General features: G+C 40.1%; 1 protein-coding gene across 3 annotated transcripts in view; it reads right to left on the bottom strand.

Annotated features, from left to right (window-relative positions):
* Window positions 1-9,382: 9,382 nt before the first annotated feature.
* The window catches only part of MBOAT2 (membrane bound O-acyltransferase domain containing 2), a 126,113-nt gene continuing 118,837 nt past the window's right edge, over window positions 9,383-16,658 (bottom strand). For all 3 annotated transcript variants that reach the window (XM_067053791.2, XM_067053793.2, XM_067053795.2), the window contains one exon: window positions 9,383-15,631. In XM_067053791.2, coding sequence (XP_066909892.1) covers window positions 15,415-15,631 — 217 coding nt within the window. In that variant the 3' untranslated portion in view covers window positions 9,383-15,414. The remainder of the gene's footprint in view (window positions 15,632-16,658) is intronic.

The following is a 16,658-nucleotide window of genomic DNA, read 5'->3' as shown; positions in this document are numbered from 1 at the left end:
GTCACCCATTTCGTGCACAACGCCTTCCTGGAAATGTGCCCCTCCCTGGGCTTCTGTGACTCTAATTCTCCTAGTTTTCCTACCATTTCTCTGGCTGCTTCTCTCAGATTCTACCTCCCTTAAATTGGTTGATGTTTCCAGAGTTCAGCCCAAAGCTGGACTCAGCACCCTCCCCTACCCAATGTGATCCTCCTCCTGTTTTGCTACTGTCTGGGGACCTGGCTCCTGCCCCCAACCAGGAAGACAGGAATTGGGAAGTCATACAACTCCTCCTCCCCTCCCCAAGGTCATCCAATCAGTCGCCTGACTGCGGCCACTGTCATCACTCCTGATGTTTCAAGGCTTCAGAAACTCTTCACCAGGAATATACCGAAGGCCCCCACTACTCTCCCTTCCTCTGCTGGTGCCCTACTGTTTCTCCAGGAGATTGGAGAGTGTGTTACATCTTTGATTAAACTGCTCAGTAGCCTTCCATTTCCATAGAACAAATTGCCGAATAGGACTTAGGAGGCTCCTCAGACGCTGGCCCCTGCCAGAGTTCTCATCATTGCTCTGTCCACTACTCTTCCCATCCTGCTCCCACGCCCAGGCTGGCAAGTATTTACAGTTCCTGGAACATTGGGCCATGCTCTTTCTCATCTTCATTCTTTTCCAAAGTGTTGTTCCCTCGCCTGGACATTCTTCCCTGCCTTTTGTCCAACTGATTCCAACAGATGAATTCTATTTGTCTTGTAAGATACAGCTTAAGCAGTCCCCTCTTTTGTGTGGCTTCCTGGATGACCTCAGAGTTCGTCATTCCATCTTCTGTATTCACTTTCTTACTCCACAGCACCTAGGACACAGTCAGTACTCAAAAGTATATATTAAAGCGTATTTAACCTGTTGATTTATCTTTCCTCTGCTATAAGGTTCATTCCATCTTTATTCCACAACAACTCCCCTCACCCAGTTTGGAACAGTGTCTGGCCTTGGTGAGCTTTTAAGAAACCACGTAGTTTATGACTCCATCATATGCTTTGGGGCACTCTCTCATTGTATCATGTGTGTCACACCCACATCTGATGGAGCCATACTCCCTGGCTTTTTCCATGTGTTGTCAGATTGATCCATTGGGAGAAGCTCTTCAGTGGTTCTTAACCTTGACACATCAGAACCATCTGTGGAACTTTTTGAAAATCAAGACTTGCCACTTGGAGATTTTAAAATGTCTCCCTCACTGATTCCAATGAAACACCGTTCTCAGACTTGGGTTTTGGTCCCTTTGGGTCCAAATCAGTGATTTCAAATATGAACCTCCCTTTTTAATGCCAAATAATTTTTTGGAGACCTACCCAGGATAGTTGGTGGCCTTTTAGTAACCACAGTTGTGAAAGCAACATGGTAATTGGAATTTGTGGTTTCATAGGGATCTGTAGCCCCAGAATGGAAACCTGTGTTCAAAACATAATGAACTGTCTGGATTGTCAGCAAGGCAGTTGACAGGTTTTCTTGAGTTTGTGGACACAAAGGGAAAATGTGAATTATATATCTGAGGTTGGGTCAAAGGCACAGAAAGATCTCATTGAAGAGTGTTGGTTAGTGAAATGATGACTCAGGATGACAGGATTCTTGAATCTTTAAGTACCTTCCTGTATGGAACACCATTTTGAGAAGAGTTGCCCCCATGATAATCCTCGCCTTTCCAACCCAGCTCACCACCACTGCCTCATCCCCATCAGCTCCTTCACCCGTAATTTCTGTGTCTCCAGCAGCATTGCCTGGTTAGGGAAACCGCCCCTCCGCAACAAGCCCAGGAGTTAGACAGGCCCAGGCTCATGTAGGCTGAGCTCTGCTTAGTTGGTGTGAGCCACACTGAGTGGCAGCGAACCAGCATGAATAGAACATCTCTCTTGGGGGAAACTGGCACACAACAGCAAGCAAGGGGCAGGGGTCGGGAAGCAGTGGGTCTCCAGCTTAGGTGGTCCCAAGCACCACTGCATTGCAATGGGGGGTTCTCAGTCAAGAGCCTTGCAAATCCTGGTCTAGAAGCAGGACAGTCAGTCCCAGACACCGAAGAGACAATCACCTAAACCACCTGAATCTCCTCCCCACCTTTCCCCACTAAATAAAAATCCTGAAGATACTCAGTGTACAAGTCGTTCTTTTCTAAATATTTTTAAAGCAGTCCAGATAAACAGCCTGAGGAGAAGCTACTAGAAACAGGCTTTATTTTAGCCCACATTTTAATGGAGGAGAGGGAAGGGTCAGGTCCAGGATGGCAGGGTGGGAGGAAAGAGGAAGCACTGACTCGGAGAAGAGATTTATCAGGTAGGGTCCCCTCCAATGCACATCTGAACTGGGGAAGGGAGAAAGCTTCAGTGTAGGGCTTTTATTGTTATACCAGGCCAGGCATTGATTACTGAAACGAGGATTTTTAATCACCAAAGGTGACTAAACTAGGTAATATTTTATGATCTAAGAGTGACAAGAAAAATTATGAAAGTTATGCGACCTACTCAAAATTTCATCTGGGGATGGGAAGCAAGAAGCAGATATAGAGCATTTTCGGGAGCTGTCCCGAGGAAAAACATAGTGGCTTTATAATCCCGCTGTATCGCATCCTCCTCTCGCAATTATTAGTAAATTATATCTATTTTGATAAGAAATATTTCCTAACTCATGCAAAAGCTGTTTATTCATTTCATGCTTCTGGACTCTTAGCACTCATGCCCGTAACGATATAACTATTGTGAAATAGAACTGAAACGCTCTCTCCTCAGTTTGGTTTCAAATACATCACTCTCTCCACTTTCATGGGTCTCTTTGTGGTTTATGCAGTTTGCCAAAATCTTTCTGGCAAACGTATCCTAAGGTTTCTCGTTTCAGCAGAATCACTCAAATCACTTCAAGAGTCTGACTTTTCTCCCTGTCACATGGTATTACGCAGAAGGAAAAATATGAGCTGTCTTTGCAGTCCTCTCTGCTCTCCCCATCAGAGCTGTAATTTTCATCACCCGCTCATCTGTTTCAGCAGCGTCAGCACGTTGGGAGGGTGATTTTAGCAGTTCAATCTTTTTACATGGTTTCAATTTCATCAAATGTCCAATTTTCCATAGAAATCTTAACATGTTTTACATACCAGCTTGCTGTAAAAATTGTTTTTCTCTGATTGTGAAAGGAATATGTGTTCATTATAAAGAATGTGGAAAATACAGAAACACGTGAAGAAGAGACACCCCCCTAATCTTGCCACACGGAGTTCCTGACTTCTTAAACAGAGATTTGAAACAAAAACTTTATTGACCGAAGTCCTCATTTTAAACACCCATTATTGAAAAGGGGAGGGGCATCAGGGATGCTCCTGAGATGTCATTTTTGCCTTGATTCGTGATTGTTGCTGCCTTCACTTCTCTTGATATCTTTGCCAGTCTCCTCCCTCACCCGTTTAATCAGCATGTTCCTTCTACACAAAAAACATGTAGAAGGACGTTTCCTCAACTCTGGGATGGTACCAGAAAGAAAAGGAATGCACTAGAGGACAGAGTTAAGAACACATAGGAGAGGGGCAAATATAAAACTCTGTGTTCAAGTCGGGGGACGAGGAGGACAGACAGAGAGAAAGTTGGAGGAAAGAGAAACTTGTAACTGGGTTAATACCGGTTCATTTTAAAAGACTTTGGGTTTTAGTTGATTACAAGCTCAACATGAGTCCAATATGGCTGCCAGCAGGGCAGACACATTTTCACGCCAACCCAACTGCCTTGCCACAGCTTTTAGACTCTCTAAAGCTTTTTTCATCATCAAATTCTTCGGAGCCCCTCTTCATGCAAGGACAATCTAATTAGGGAGATGGGTTATATACTAAAAGAAAATATTATTAGCTCAAGATAGCATAGGCTAAGGCCCAAGGATGTGGGAGCTCACAAGAGTGATGGTCTCTGGGGATTGTTGGGAGTTGAAAAACAGCCTCAAAGAAAGGAGGAGGATAAGCAAGATCAGGGCGATGACATCACCCAGGAGTTGGGAACAGGCATTGAATTGTCAGGAAATTCTACTCAAGATCAACATCCAACCACACTCATTTAGAGCTTTACATCAAAAGCATTGTTTTAGGGCAAAATTAAGTTAATGAGGTTCAATTCTTTCTTCCCCTTCTTGAAAATTTGGAACTCTTTCCACTTGCAGGGGCTTGGCGTCTTGCTCTAAGTTAGCACCTTGAATCCCCATTAGTCTCCAAAGCCAAGGTTCACTCATCAGCGTAGGTTCCCGTAAAGGGGAACCAGAGCTGGAACAGAAAGAGAGAATTAATATGGCATTAGGGCCACTGGCGGATTTTTTTAACCCTTTCAATTCTATGTGACTATGAATTAATGTTTAATTTTATTGTGCCATAAAAACTATGTGATTCAGATCTGCTAGTTGGTATACCTTTTGATGTTGTACCTGTCTCCTATCTTAAGTATGAAATTTAATTTCATTTTATCATCTTTTAAATTATCAAGCAGTTTTTGCTCACTAAAGATGCATTAAAAGTTTAGGTTAGCACACCATTTAACATAGCATTAGATTCAATTAATTTTATTAATGATTCTACCTTATCTCTGTAATTTTTTCCCATATCTTTCTGTAAAACCAATGTTGAACCTAAAGATAGCTGCTTTTCCATTTGTTTCTTTTTTTTTTTTTTAAAGATTGGCACCTGAGCTAACATCTCTTTTTTCCTTCTCCTCCCCAAGGCACCCCAGGAATTGTTGTATATTCTGGTTGTAGGTCCTTCGGGCTCTGCTATGTGTGACGCTGCCTCAACATGGCTTGCTGAGCAGTGCTAGGTCTGCGCCCAGGATCCAAACCAGTGAAACCCAGGGCCACCAAAGCAGAACGTGCCAACTTAACTGCTCAGCCATGGGGCCAGCCTCTCCATTTGTTTCTTGTGAAATATTAAGCCATTTCTCCTCCACTTCCAAATTGCCTACCAAGTGGTTCTTTATTGAATTAAATTGACTTCAACTTGACTTATTTATGCATTTGGCTATCCTTGAGCCAACACAACACCATTTAACTATCACTTTATAATTAGTTGCAATATTTTTTAGAATGAGTTCTCTGAGATTATCCTTCTTGGTCCTTTGAATTTCCACTGTTCATCCTTCTTGGAGCTTATAGTAATTGATGCCTTTCAGCAGCATCAAAAATGTCTGACATTCTCTCTTCTCCCCACTGGGACTCTAATCACTCATGTGCCAGACCTTATCACCATATTCCCTATGTCTCTTACTCTCTTCTGTGTATTTCCTATCCTTTTTTTTCTCTTCATGCTTTGCTCTGGATATTTCGATATATATCTTTGAAGAGGAAGAGATTAATTACACTTGGAGGAAGCTGGAAAGACTACGTAGTCAAGATGAGCTGTGAGCTGGTTCTTCCTTACAGGACTGGCAAGAACTTCGAGCCGGCAGCAGCATTTTACTTAAGGAGGAATGTGAGTGAGCTATAGTAAAAAATGACGAACACGGTTGTACAACCAGAGTGCGGGAAGGGAGAGGAGTGTTACAGAAAAGGAGATAATACCAGTCAAATACCTGTATATCAAGACATCTGAAAACCAAGCCTGAAGCAATGTGCAGTTAGTATAAAACTTTGGTAACCCCAGCTAACAGAACCCCCTGGAGACTTACCAGGAGATTGCTCACAAGAAAATCATGGGAGAGCTATAGGATATCTATTTAGGGATATAGCAGGGGTATCAGTAGAGGGATCAGCCTCCATTCACCAGTCCTTCATTTTACTCATCCAAATTAATGAGCTCCTGTCACGTACCAAATATCTTTGAATATGTGAATGAGTCACTATCAGACTCCCTCATTCCACACGTATTCATTGAATGCGTACTATGTGTTCAGCACTCTTCGAGGCACTGGTGATACAGCAGTTAGGACAAATCCCTGCCATCTTCCCTCATGGAGCTTATATTCCAATGGGGGAGACAGACAGCCAACCAGCAAGTAATAAGGAGTCTGCAGATAGTGACCAGCGCCATGGAGAAAGAGAACTTGGAGTCAGACGAGTGAGGAGTGCAGGAGGCCAGAGGAGGTTAGGGAAGAGGCCACGCACTGGTAGGAGGAAGAGAAGTCCAGGCAGATGGAACAGTAGGTACAAAGTCCCAGAGGTGGGGACGTGCTTGGCATGTTCAAATAACAGTAAGGTCAGAGGGGGCTAGAGCAGAATGAGCAAGGGCAAGAACAGGAGGAGAAGAGACCAGAGAGGACGGATTGGGCAGGGCCTTGTCAGCCACGATGAAGATACTGAATTTTACTGCAGGTGAGATGGGAAATTACATAAGGGACACAACTGACCTTTTAGAAAACTCATTCTGCCTACTGTGTGAAAAACAGATTGTCAGGAGTGACAAGGGTGGAAGCAAGAAACTATTTAGGATGCTTTTGTAATAATACAAGTAAGAGACGACTGTGGCTTGGACAGGGGTAACGGCAGTGGACGGAAAGCAAGTCAGGTTCTGGGTGTATTTGGAAGTAGATGACCTGGAGGCCCCAGTTCTGAAGCATCTGGGAGATGGAAGGTGAACAAGGTCTGCAACAGATGGAGCCAGAATCCAGTCGATGAAACGTTTCTTCAATCGTTAGACATGTAAAACTGTGAGAAGATCTACACCTAATCAAAAAGGAAGCTCTCTTCTGTCAAAATACATTCAAGAAAAAGACGTCAGGCAAATCCCAATGGGAGAGACATTCTACAAAACCCCTGACCAGTACTCCTCAAAGCTGTCAAGGTCATCAAAAACAAGGCAAGTCTGAGAGATTGTCACAGTCAAGAGGAGCCTAAGGAGACGTAATGACTATGTGTAGTGTGTCCTGCATGGGATCCTGGGACAGAAAAGGGCGTGAGGAAAAAACTTCGGAAATCTGCATAAAGAATGGACTTTAGTTAATGATAATGTATCAGCATTGGTTTGTTAGTTGTGACAAACGTACCATACTAACATGTTCACAATTGGGGAATCGTTGTGTGGAGTATATGGGAGCTGTGCACTATCTTCACCATATTTTCTGTAACTTTAAAACTCTTCTAAAACAAAAAGTTTATTTTATATATATTTTTTTCAATGATACAGCACATACAATTACCAATGCACCATACCTCATTTCTCTTCTTTGCTGGGTCATACAATACGGAATTAATCAGAAGCCCTGGGCTTTTAGGACAGAAACCTGTAGCAGTACTACAGTGCTATAGCTGTAGCATCATTACTGATTGCAGACCAGAGTCTACACAGGGTAAGGGAGAAGGAAGGACATGGAGTCTGTTTGCTACAGGGAGTGAGTTGGAAAGCTGGGAAGTGGTTGAGAGTGGAGTGCTTGAAACGGAGACTCTTGGTGATAACAAGGTCTAAAGCAGGTCTTGTGGTGGCCTGAGTAGAACAGGGAACGAGACCACGGAGGATGGCAGGTTAGGGAACTGGGAGCCCAGAGTGTTGGCAGGTTCTTCTACAAGGATATTTAAATTATCAAAGATCATGTGTTGGAGAAAGTAATAATAACCAGGTTCCAATATTTTCTAGTAGGGAGTGACCTAGGGAAGTCTGTAGACGGTAGCAGCAAGGAGGGATGGCATGAGCTTCTAAACTCTGATATTTTAGGAGGAAGCAGGAACAATTATCTGCATGTGACAACGAGGAGGAAGCAGGGCGCCTACCTCAGCTCTATGCCCAGTGAGGAGAGCAGGAAACCAGCTACCGTTTAACAGGTCTGCAAGGGAAGCTATGTCCTCAGGAAAGACCCGAGTTTTCCTTAGAGCAAAAGGTGAAGGGAAGAGTGAGCAGACGGGGGGTAGCTTACTAACTAGGGGTTGGGAGAGGGTAGAAGATACGCTGTACAGAGCTGCATGGGGACAGCAAGTTTTCCATTTCAATACTGATGAAAACAGAGATGATCTGGCAAACATAAATATATTGAAATGCTCTAATTGTAGACACAAAAGCCGCTTCCATGCAATTGCTGCAGCAGCATGAAGTTCAGGCTGTTACCCATTCACACAGCATCTTCCTAAGAGCACCACCATCATACACTAAAAATACCTACTCACCCTGGTTTATGGGGCCAAATTCCTAATGGAACAAAAGGTCAGGAGCACATGATTATTAGTATGAAATTCCTGAGTCCTTCATTTTTAGTCAGTTTCTCCCTGAGCAAACTGATTCAGAAAGTCAGATGATAGTCATCTGGGCTGCTTCCTTATATTGGATGTATCTTGAATCATTCCATTGTCTACTTTTCTGTTATTCTTGGTGAAAGTTAATAAAAGTTTTAATTAATTGTATCTGTTTATGGCCTAACTGTGCCCCTGAAAGAAAATTACTTTCAGGAAAATTGTGTGCACCAGTATAAAGAAAGAGAAGTGTACGTGTGACTTACTCTCTCACTGCTTCAAACACACATAAATGTAACTTGACAATTTTCTGTTTTTTTAGATTCGAGTGGGTTTCAGCTCCTTGAAGGCAAGGGCAGTGATTTACTCATTAGTTACCCAGCACTTGGGAGGAACTCATTAAATGACTGTAGGATAACTGAAGGAAAAATAGAAAATACATTATAATGTTCACCTATGTAAAACAGGAGGTCTGTTACCATCTGGCCTTCCAGGGCCTTCCTTACTGTGAAGCAAATGAAATTACCTTCGCTGACCTGCTTGTCAGCATAGACACATGAAGGGCTGTGCTGCAGGCAGCTGTGGGTACTGTGTCCATATTGTTCTTGGTCATGGTCCAATTTCAGCACAGTCCTGAATCTCAAAATGGGGTCATTTAAATCTGCCAATACAGTCTAAGGCCTTCCAGGGAGAAAGCACCCAAACTGGACTTCCTTGCACGTGTTCAGCCTAGCATCTCTGTACAACAGTACAAGTTAATGGAAGATGTGTGCTTCACAGCTGCTCGTGACAGCGTCTAGAAGAGCCCGGAAGCACCCTCCAAAGTCCCCTTGAGTTTGTAATCATGGTACAGAAAGCTGGTGGAAGTCCCAGTGCTCGGCTCCTCAAAAGCAAAAACCAGATACAGACATAAGTACAGTGAAAGCGCAACACCAGGACTGGGAAAGCCAACTCCTTCTCTTTTTAATTGAGGAAAGTCAGCACCTTCTTCACTTTATGTCTATTTTAGGAGAGAAAAAAAGATACTATATACTAAAGTTGTTTTAATTGCCTTCCAAAGTGTTCATAATCTGACAAGAGTTTCTTTTAAACACCTTAAAAGTAGAGTCAAGACTCCTTAGAACATCATCATATTGAAAAACCTTTCAATAAAAAAGACCATTATTTCTCATGATAGGCCTGGTATTCAGTTCTATGGATGGCATTTAAAGCCTCTGAAATTAGCAAACACACACACGTGTATTTTTAAACTACTGTTTAATCAGTCTTAAAGACACACAAATTAGAAAAAAAAACATTTATATGTAAGTTAAAAACATCTTTAAAACCCAGCAATAAGCCACTAGTGCAGCTCTGAGGACAGACACTAGAAATGAGTGGTTATGAAATTATCACATCACAGTGTAACTGACACAGTGGTAGTTTAAATTCACCATACAACAAGAACTAATTTATGGATCTGTTGAAAAATAACACTTCTTTAAAAAAATATTTTGGAATAATAAAAACAAAAAGCACAGACCACCACATTCTATTCTCACCCAGGGAAGGCAAATGAGGACTGTCAATACTGGCTGCCGGCGCTGGCAAATGAGGACTGTCAATACTGGCTGCTGGCGCTGGACCCTCCTCACGTTTGGGTAACGATGCTCAACCACTCCTAGGCAGAGATCGAGAGAGAACTTCGAAAGGAAGGCAGGAATGAAATCACACACTTCCACTCGGTATGCAGAAGGGTTTTTCTTGCTTCATCTGAATTAGTCTTACTTTCACTCTTATTGCTCTATGTAGTGCATCTTCTTGTTCGGCGAGGCAGTTGCATACGGGTGCCGGAAGATGGAGACGACTGTTTGGAACACATTTGTGTTGGATGTTTGTTTCTTCTCTCCTTGTGATAGAAACTCAGGAGCAAATGAACTTCACTGACGAATTCATATACACAGAACCAAAAATACTTAAAAGTGGGAAAGAGGCATATTTTAAAAGTCTGTCAAACTCTTTACACGTGTTTGTCCTTTAGCAGGAAAGGATTAAAAGGAATATTAACAAACCAATTTCTCAAAGAAGTTTTCCCAAAATAGAGACTGGGCAGGATACAGTCATTCACGACTCCAGTAAAAGGCAGTTGGTCACTTTTTCCATTTCAAACACGTTATTAAGAAAACAGCTAGTCAGTCATTCTACTGATGTTGCTCTGTAACTTTGGGTTTTTCATTCTATTTCCATTTCTTTTTATAGTAGCAAAATTTGATAAAAACATGACTGGACAGACGGCTATGCATCACTGAGAAAGCTTTAGACTGGTTTACGTGGATCTTTATCCTATTATTTATAGAACATATAGTCTTGGGGGTTTGTTTTGTTTTTTTGCTTTATAAACGGCACACTAGAAGAAACAGCAAACAGTTGCTTAACGATGGAGATACGTTCCGAGAGGTACATTATTAGGCGATTTTGTCATTGTGGGAACACCATCGAGTGCACTTACACAAACCTAGGGATAGCCTCCTACAAACCTAGGCTGTATGGCACTAATCTTATGGAACCACGGTCGTACATGTGGTCTGCCCTTGATGAAACGTCGTTATGTGGCGCATGACTGTAGTTATAAGCAGTTTTAAAGGCAAGACAAATTAGTCAGCACAAAAATGTGTCTTTAGACTCCGTTTCAGATCAATGACCTATAGAGCTTGTCAGTTCTTTACAGGGGTTTGCATAATGTTAAAAACCTATTAAAATAAATATTTTAAAACATATAAAAACATTATTAAACAGCCCACCAATTAAAATGTAATTGGCTACATCCTCTGTACAACAAGAGCCTCAAAAAGCAGCTTAGTCCTGGATTATAAGAGCATTCCTACAAAATACCAACGTGGAAAATTTCATTTTAAATTTTACTCTGCGATGAGAGTTACTATGAATAGATCTGACTACCTGGTGCTGCAGAAAAACACTGTAGACACCCTCTCTACATTCCAATCTTTCAAATCCAAATTTCAGAGTGGAATTTCTTTTTTTAAATGCAAATCTTTCCCCTCAGGTGCACTGATACAAACCCACTTTTGCAAGGAAGAGCTGTGGAAAGCAGAACTTTCAGCATCTCAGATAAGTATGGAAACGATCAGCCATTCATTAAATGCACACTGGGCAGTGTAACAGTTTCAGAAAGTCCTGCAGGGCAGTGGAGATCACATTTCACAGTGTTAGTCAGAATTCTGCACCTATGTTAAATCTGATATATTCAATTTCAGCCAGGATGGACTATTAGTGGCTGAAGAAAACTCCACAAAATACTGGTTTGTATCTAAAACTCTGGACAAATCTTTCACTGACACAGCAACAGGCATCATTCTGAAACAATTATTCTCTCAAGTAATTTTTTCTTTCAATTACAATGTAGAACTCTTAAAACCAATAACTAGTAATTCTGAACGATTTATAATAAGGAGGAAACAAAAAAGTATAAATGTCCAGAGTTATTCATGAATATAAAAATTAAAATTTACAAGGTATGAATTTTAAATAGGAAAGATTTTTGTCCTAAGTAATCTAGTCCTTGAATAAAAGTCTAAATTTTGTAATTATTTTAATGGCAAAAATTTTAAGTAATTTTTTCTATAGTTTAAAATAGGTATAATTAAGTTAAATATGCTTTAAATATCTTTGAATAAAATAATATTTGAGAACTTACATGGTGGTAAACCCTGCCCAGTGAAGTTGGTAATTTGCATAAAGTATTTTTTAGCATATATCTTCTTCAGTTTTACATAGTACAAACAGAAACCGAAAAAGCAAAGAAGGTAAAAGGAAAATATATTTTCTTCAGCAGAGACAATTTCATTAGGAAAGACTCATGTTAGGGGCTATCTTCAGTAGAAATGGTGTGCTGCCACGCCTTCTGGTTTATGGATTGAAAAGTTTTCCTTCTTCTGTTGCTATGAACATCTTCTGAAACGTCAGGACTTCGAGCTCAAGTAATAAAAGTAAATGGCCATGACAACAGTCCCGGTTGTGAACCCGCCCTTGTCTGTGACTCTTACGGATCTTGCTGAGGCTTCCACTCATTACAAACACAGCTGGGCACAAACGTTCAGAACCGACCCTTTGGGCTTCTTAAGGAACTTTCCTCTAGAGGACATAAGCTCATTGATGACTGAGCCAGATGAAGACCCAGGTCTCGTCCCAGGACAATCAGTGCTTCAACCTAAGTTAACGTCACTTTTTAGAACCATTCTCTTCACTGCAAGTTTTTCTCAAAACTGGTATCTGGAAATTCTGTATGCGCATGTCACACATGGCAGGGATCAGTAACAAAAATACTTTTTACCCCAAAGTATGGTGGCCACGTAAATGGTGGAAGGACATTTTTGAAGCCAAATAAACCTTCTCTATTATTCTAGACATTTTAGAAGCTAAATAAATTTCCCCGGTTATCCTGAGTTCCAATAAAAATGCTTATTTTAAAACCCGAGACTAAGCCACCTGTGAAATGGTGACAGCTGAGACACATCAAATTAAACTGTTACCGTTTCAAGAAAATGAAGTTGAGGGAAGAATAATTATTTTCGTTCATTGTTTCCCTGAGTAGTATAATAATTAACCAAAAGTATAAATATGATGTTGACTGATCATCTCTGGAGTGGTTTCAGGACAACTGGAGAGTGGAGAAATAATACACATATGCACTGAATCCTATTCTGTTGATTAAGAAGGAAGCACTCCCTTACACTTACCAGTAGTAGAGATAAACCACTTTTCAACTCTTCTACTGTAAGTATTAGTATTAATCCTTAAACACTCCAGGTAGATATATTCACTTTATAGAGCACAAAAAGTTTTTTCTTGAGGAGAAAAGTCAAGCTGAAAATTAGAATTATTTCTTTAGTTTTTCTTCTAGATTGCATACCTGTGATTATAATTTCTCCAAAATTAGAGAAAAGCTATCCAAAAACCACTTCATACAAAAAACAAGTTATCCAGGGGGATGAAAATCAGCCAAACTGTATATATAATGTATTATCTTCAAAGTAACGGAGAATTCATCAATCATGTTGCTTTCTGGATGGTAGTGCTATGATTATGTTCACTGAGCAAGAAATAGACAACAGTGATTTTAGAGTTACAGGCTGAGAAATAAAATACAGTCAGGTAATAGAAATAAATGGTGATTATTTGTAAATGGTTAGATAGGCTGAACAAAAAGAAAGTTTTTATTAAGCTTTCTTGTTTTCCCTTACGACATGCCTAGACTTGTCTTTTAAATTCTAAATTTGTTTACTTTTCCTTAATAGTGATCAGATTCTCTGCAGCATTAATTAAACTGAGGAGACATTTTGGGGGCCTGATACTTTCCATGATTACTCTTTTCTATCCTCTCACATTACAGAACTAGCCTAATTTCGGCATAGGAGAAAATAGAGAAAATTTATTTAGCTCTCTATCTTTTCCTGGGAGAGAACAGGGCAAGACTAACTCATCAGGTGGAAAAAATTTACCTTCAGAAAAAAACATTTCATATAAACAAAGACTAGGATATTTCCAAAGTTCTAAAAAGATACGTTGACATTTTTGCTGATGAAGATCTCAAAAGTTCCAAGTCCATGTGCTTTTCTCATCTTGAAATGAAATATCACATAGCTTAAGCCAGATAGTTGTTCTGTCCTTAACTTCATTTGCAAATTTATTAATGACAAAAATTTTAAGAAAAGAGACTCACCACAGACAATTTGCATTTCATTAAAAAATTTAAGGCAAAAAAAATGAATTCCATAAAAGACTGATCAAACAAAGGTGAAGCCAGAAGGCCCTGCCCGTCCGTCACTCTCACGGTCCGTGATTTATGACCTGTGGCCAGGCTAGCCTCACATCCCACACCCCACACTTCTGCTTTTGGCTATTGCAGCCATTACACGACTCTGCGGGATTAAAGGAGATACTTGCTAATACAAGGCGAGATTATGATGAAAAATGGTCCATAAGACAAAAGCACATTTTTCTACTTACAGAATCTAAAATTCATTAACAAGAGTTAAGAGCAGAATTTTAATGGGAGAAGAGCTTGGAAACTAATTTATATTCTCTAAAAATGTGGTTCAAACCCAATGACTTTAAGTTCTCATTTCCCTAAAACTTACTCAAATTTGAATTAAACTGTCACGGATAAGAAAGTGATTAGCTAGACAGTAACCCTGCTCAGTGATTTCTCTTTCAAAACCTTCAAGCAATCTACCACTATTATTTTCATAATCCTTTTATAATTCCATATAATTTATGCTTGATAAATTTCATTTAAACATCCAACATATTAAAAAGTTATTAAACTTTTATGTCTTACATAATCACAAAGAGCTCAGATAAATAAGGGTGGAAAGCATTCCTGCTGAGCACCTGGTCCCTGCACTGTGCACCTGTGCCCTGTGACGGCTGCCACTGGCTCTGGCCCCAGGTCACACAGTGCTCTCTTCATTCATGCCTTCCTTCCTTCCTTTCTTTGTCGTCATCTTTTTCGCTCTCTTTATAAGAAAATAAGCTTAAAGTATCAAATCGCCAACCTTTAATTATGTTTAAGAAATTCTTCCTTGAAGGGCTCTCTGACTGACACAAGGTAATTAACCTCTCCAGGAAAATCAGCTATCTATAATTTGGCATCCATTCCTGTTTACACTTTCACTATGTACTGTAGTCATCTGAGATACTTTAAAAAACCCTTCAAATACTGAGATGTTTATTGCATTTTTAAACTATCCACAATCTTAAATATCCTGTTTCAAATTCCTCCAGAATTCCTTTATAGCACACAATATCAAATACTGAAATAGTGCCCTCACAATATTACACTTGAAAATACCATTTAGGAACAATATTTTAGGAAATAGAGGGTTTAAGGCAAGACATTCATTTGGAAAAGTTAATTTCTCTCAATCACCCAGATTGACACAATTATTTTTCCACCTCTTCAGTGCCTTGGGATTCGCAACATACATTCAGCAACAGGGCACACGTGATCCTGTGGACATATGCTGAGGTCCTGAGTGCCCATGGAAATAATGAAAATATTTTATATAAGGCGTGGCCCATAGGGACATGGCATGGGAGGGGCTCTTTACTCCATTTCCAATCTGGTACACAGGAGATTCCCTATTTATAACTGTCCAATTCCCCCAAATTAATCTCTTTTCAAATAAACACAAACCCCTTGAAAAGGTGCTAAGATTGGTTTCTGTTAACATACAAAAAACAGCTGTCAGAGTATTTTCCACATCGTTGCTTTCAAGATGAATGTCTGGAGGCCATTTCTTGATTCTGATTGCAAACATTGTTTGTTGTATAAAAGCTATTCTGTTCCAAAGAATTTTCTCCTTCATCAAACTTTTTGGATTGTGACAGCCAAATATCTTCATGTCTGTTCTTTCCTCTTTGAGTTTTTTTCGACGGCAACAACAACAACACTAAGATACCAACAATGTGAAGGCAGTAATACCAGGAGCTAAAAGAAAAAGAAAAAAGTTTCCTTTATTAAATTTTTTATAATGAACAATCTTTAGTAACTGCACACTTGTCAAAATGTCACACGCCCCACTTCGGATCAGTACATTCCTCCATTATTCTCTTATTCCTGCTCCCCCATGAGATGGCAAGCTGCAGTGCATGCCAGTGGGTATTTATAAAGCAGGGTATAACCCAGCCTGCTTATGAGCATGATACTGCGTATCACATTACATTCCTCTGTGAGGGTTCATAAGGTCACGGCTAAACAGAACAGAAAGGTACTTCTTAGTAGCTGCAGCAATCTGAAAATAATCTCTCAAATCCACAGAATTACATGTTGAGCAAACAAAGAACGCAGTGAGAGTGAAGACTTGTGCTACCCTGGCTCCCCTACTACTCACAACTATTCCAACGACACGAGAAACAGAGAGGCAATATTGCTCCACGGTTACTGCCACGAAATAAAGAGGGGTCACGCTATGAAAAACATTATTAGAAGTCTCATTTCCCAAATTAACTAGAAACCAAAAGTGACCTAAACTGTTTCTACAGCTGCAAGTTCAAGTGACTGCGAGCAAAGTGCCTGGGACAGAAAATCTAACCAACAGCTCGATCACATTTAAAAATAGGTAACAATCTTGTTCAAATGGAAATTTTAGCAGGAGTTACTTAAGGTCTTCCTGTATGATAATCGTCATATTCAGTTCAACAATTTTGTGACCATATACTCTGTGCCATCATTCTAAATGCTAGGGTAACGAGGAATTTATGAAAGAATAAAGTTTCTGATCTCAAAGATACCCCTACTCTAATATGGGGGGAGTGGAATTTGGTGGGGGAGGGAGAGGAGATAAACAGATAAAATATGAAATTCAAGACAATTTCTATAACATAAAGATGACAAACAACCAATGAAACATTCAAGAGTGAAAAGGAAACCAATAAATGAAACATAAGTAATTTACTTCTTTTGATTAAAGAAATTAAGAGAATTGATAATTACTTGTAAAGAATAAGCTACACTT

Source organism: Equus caballus, chromosome 15, assembly GCF_041296265.1.
Source record: "Equus caballus isolate H_3958 breed thoroughbred chromosome 15, TB-T2T, whole genome shotgun sequence".
In the NCBI taxonomy this organism is placed as follows: domain Eukaryota; kingdom Metazoa; phylum Chordata; class Mammalia; order Perissodactyla; family Equidae; genus Equus; species Equus caballus.
Note: the sequence above shows the minus strand (reverse complement) of the source record. Positions and strands in the feature narration are given on the sequence as shown.